Source organism: Octopus sinensis, unplaced genomic scaffold, assembly GCF_006345805.1.
Source record: "Octopus sinensis unplaced genomic scaffold, ASM634580v1 Contig10079, whole genome shotgun sequence".
Classification (NCBI taxonomy): Eukaryota; Metazoa; Mollusca; class Cephalopoda; order Octopoda; family Octopodidae; genus Octopus; species Octopus sinensis.
Genome location: NW_021831989.1, coordinates 559983 through 562632, shown reverse-complemented (window position 1 = coordinate 562632; position 2650 = coordinate 559983). Strand labels below are relative to the sequence as shown.

The window sequence follows — 2650 nt, the reverse complement described above, 5'->3', positions numbered from 1 at the left end:
TGTGGTTGTAAGAACTATAAATTCATTCGTTCTCATGCACTTCAACATCGCCAGTTTAAAAATTATTGAACGAGTTATATTCTCACTATGGTGATCTTGTGTATTTTTCCAATGTCAGATGGCTGAGTCGCGGAAAATGTTTAAAACGTTTTTTTGACTTGAGAGAAGAAATCAAAAGTTTTATGATGCATAAGAAAATGACATTAACTGAATTAAATGATGAAGAATGGATGCTAGATCTGTGCTTTTGGTAATATAACCGAAAAAATTAATCAATTAAACAAGGAGTTACAAGGACAGGATAATTTGATTACTAATGCATGCCATCAAGTCAAAGCATTTCGAATGAAATTGTCATTGTTTGAATGTCAAATAAGAAATGGAAATGATCAACATTTTCCAACGCTAAATCAATTTAAAATTAGCCATTGTAAAAATTTCTTCAAGTACGCTGATGAAATAAAAAATCTTGCTGCAGCATTTGACAGTCGATTCTCGGAACTAAAAAAATATGAGAAAATGTTTGAAACATTTTCTTCTCCATTTCATGTTGACGTTTCTATTGTTTCAAATACTTTGCAGACGGAAATAATTGACCTACAGTGCAACAGTGAACTAAGACTTGTTTATCCTACTATATCCAAAATTGACTTTTATAACAAATATGTGACTGCAGAAAAATATCCCAACTTAAGAATTTTTGCACAAAGAGTTGTAAGCCCTTTGGATCTACTTCGTATGTGAATCTTCTTTTCGAAATTAAAGTTTAGTAAAAGTAGATATAGATCTTCTTTAACAGATAAAAACTTAGAAAACCAATTAAGATGTGCAACTAGTAATTGTGAAGTTGATTTGAAAAAATTAGTGAAGATAAAGAAAAACAGATTTCTCATTGATACGTATAATTGGACTGAATGCTATTTTACTAAATAAAATCTTATCTGTGTTTTTTGATATCTATCCTTAGTATGTCATGTATATGCGGCCCGCGGAAAGGATTCATTTGGACAAAGTGGCCCGCGATGCGATTTGGGTTGGCCAGGCCTGGTATAAACAATACATTCGCCCTGTCCTAAGCTACGCGAGTCCGAGTGGGCTCCCTGTCTATCTATGAGCTCCTCTTTGGCTCTCCAATCAATTCAAAACAAGCCATGCGCATCATATCCGGGTGCCTCAAATCAACACCCATCGACCATCTGCACTGTGAAACCAACCTCCTCCCGATAGAGGAACATCTAAACATGAGAGGAGCACAATTCCTATTCGCTTCGCGAAAATTCTACCACCCTTGCACTGCCCTAAACACGCTAAATGACAACGGCCGTGCATTGAAGAACACGCCTGCCAAACTATACTCCCGGGTACTTGCCAAAATCAATGGCCTAAAATATCTTTTCCAGTGGTTGTTCCATGAATAGAACAAACAGATGCCAGTTCTTCAGTTATGGAAATATTCTCATCAACTCCACGAATAAAAATAAGAAGTTGCGATGTTCCCGAAATGTCAACTGACTCATCCAATGCAAGAGAATACCACAACATATTACTTGTCTTTTCACAATTTGTAAATATATTTTTTCCAAGCTCTTCAGTTCTCCGTGATACAGAACTCGCCGACAAACTTATTCCATCAAATAAGGAAGAATTTAGTGGGCACAAACAATTAACTGCTTCAATAATGCAATTTTTGATATACATCCCATCACTAAAGGGTTTCCCGTGTTGTGAAATAATTTTCGTTATCTCGTATCCAGCTCTTGTTACATTTTCATTATTTTCAAAATTTTTTTTTATAAGGCCTTGTTGAATTTGTAAAGTGCGTTTCAGTGATTCAACTTTATCCTCACGTAGCTTTCCAGTGTACTTGGAATATATCGGAGCATGATTCGTTTCATAATGACGTCGAATGTTATACTCCTTCATAACAGAGAGATGTTCGTGGCATATTAAACAATAAGCTTTCTGCTTTAATTCATCTTTCGCAAAAAAATACTTCAATTCCCATAATTTATTGAATACACGGCATTCGCGGTCAACCTTTCTTTTCATATTAGACATAGCAACAAAGAAAAATTTAACGTTAATGCTGATAAGTTTTTTTTCGAATTAAATCTTGCAAAATAGTTTAATTTTTTAATTAAAGTTTTTATTTAAGTTAATTATTCAGGTATTAATTGAATATCTCGAAATAGTGCGCGGGCCGGATAAAATGTTGTCGCGGGCCGTAGTTTGGTGACGTCTGCCCTAAACCAATGTTCACAGCCAATGAAAAAAATCCACGACTTCATTTCAACGTCGTCCATTCTAAGGCTGAAGCCTAACTCTGTCCTCAACAAACTTCCTCCAGAAGTTCACCCCTCCGAAATGCTTCTGGAGCGTTCCGCTCAGATCAACCTTGCTCGTTTCCGCTCGGACCACCATCACTCATTAAACTCCTACGCTCACTCATTGAACGCCGTGATCTCCCCGGTATGCAACCTCTGCTGTGCCGAAGATCACTCAACTGACCACCTTTTCCGCTGCCCTGTTCTCCTCCCTGTCCGCAGGAAATTTGCTGTCCACTCCCCCGAGGTCCTTTGGGAGCAACCCGCGAAGGCGCTGTCGTTTCTGCTAGCCGCCGGTCTCATACCCTAATGTGAGACCGGGGTTA

General features: G+C 37.7%; 1 protein-coding gene across 1 annotated transcript; it reads right to left on the bottom strand.

Annotated features, from left to right (window-relative positions):
* Positions 1–1374: 1374 nt before the first annotated feature.
* LOC115228265 (general transcription factor II-I repeat domain-containing protein 2-like) lies at positions 1375–2049 on the bottom strand. Its single transcript, XM_029798891.1, has one exon. It carries the CDS (start codon positions 2047–2049, stop codon positions 1375–1377), a length of 675 nt encoding a protein of 224 aa, XP_029654751.1.
* Positions 2050–2650: the final 601 nt, after the last annotated feature.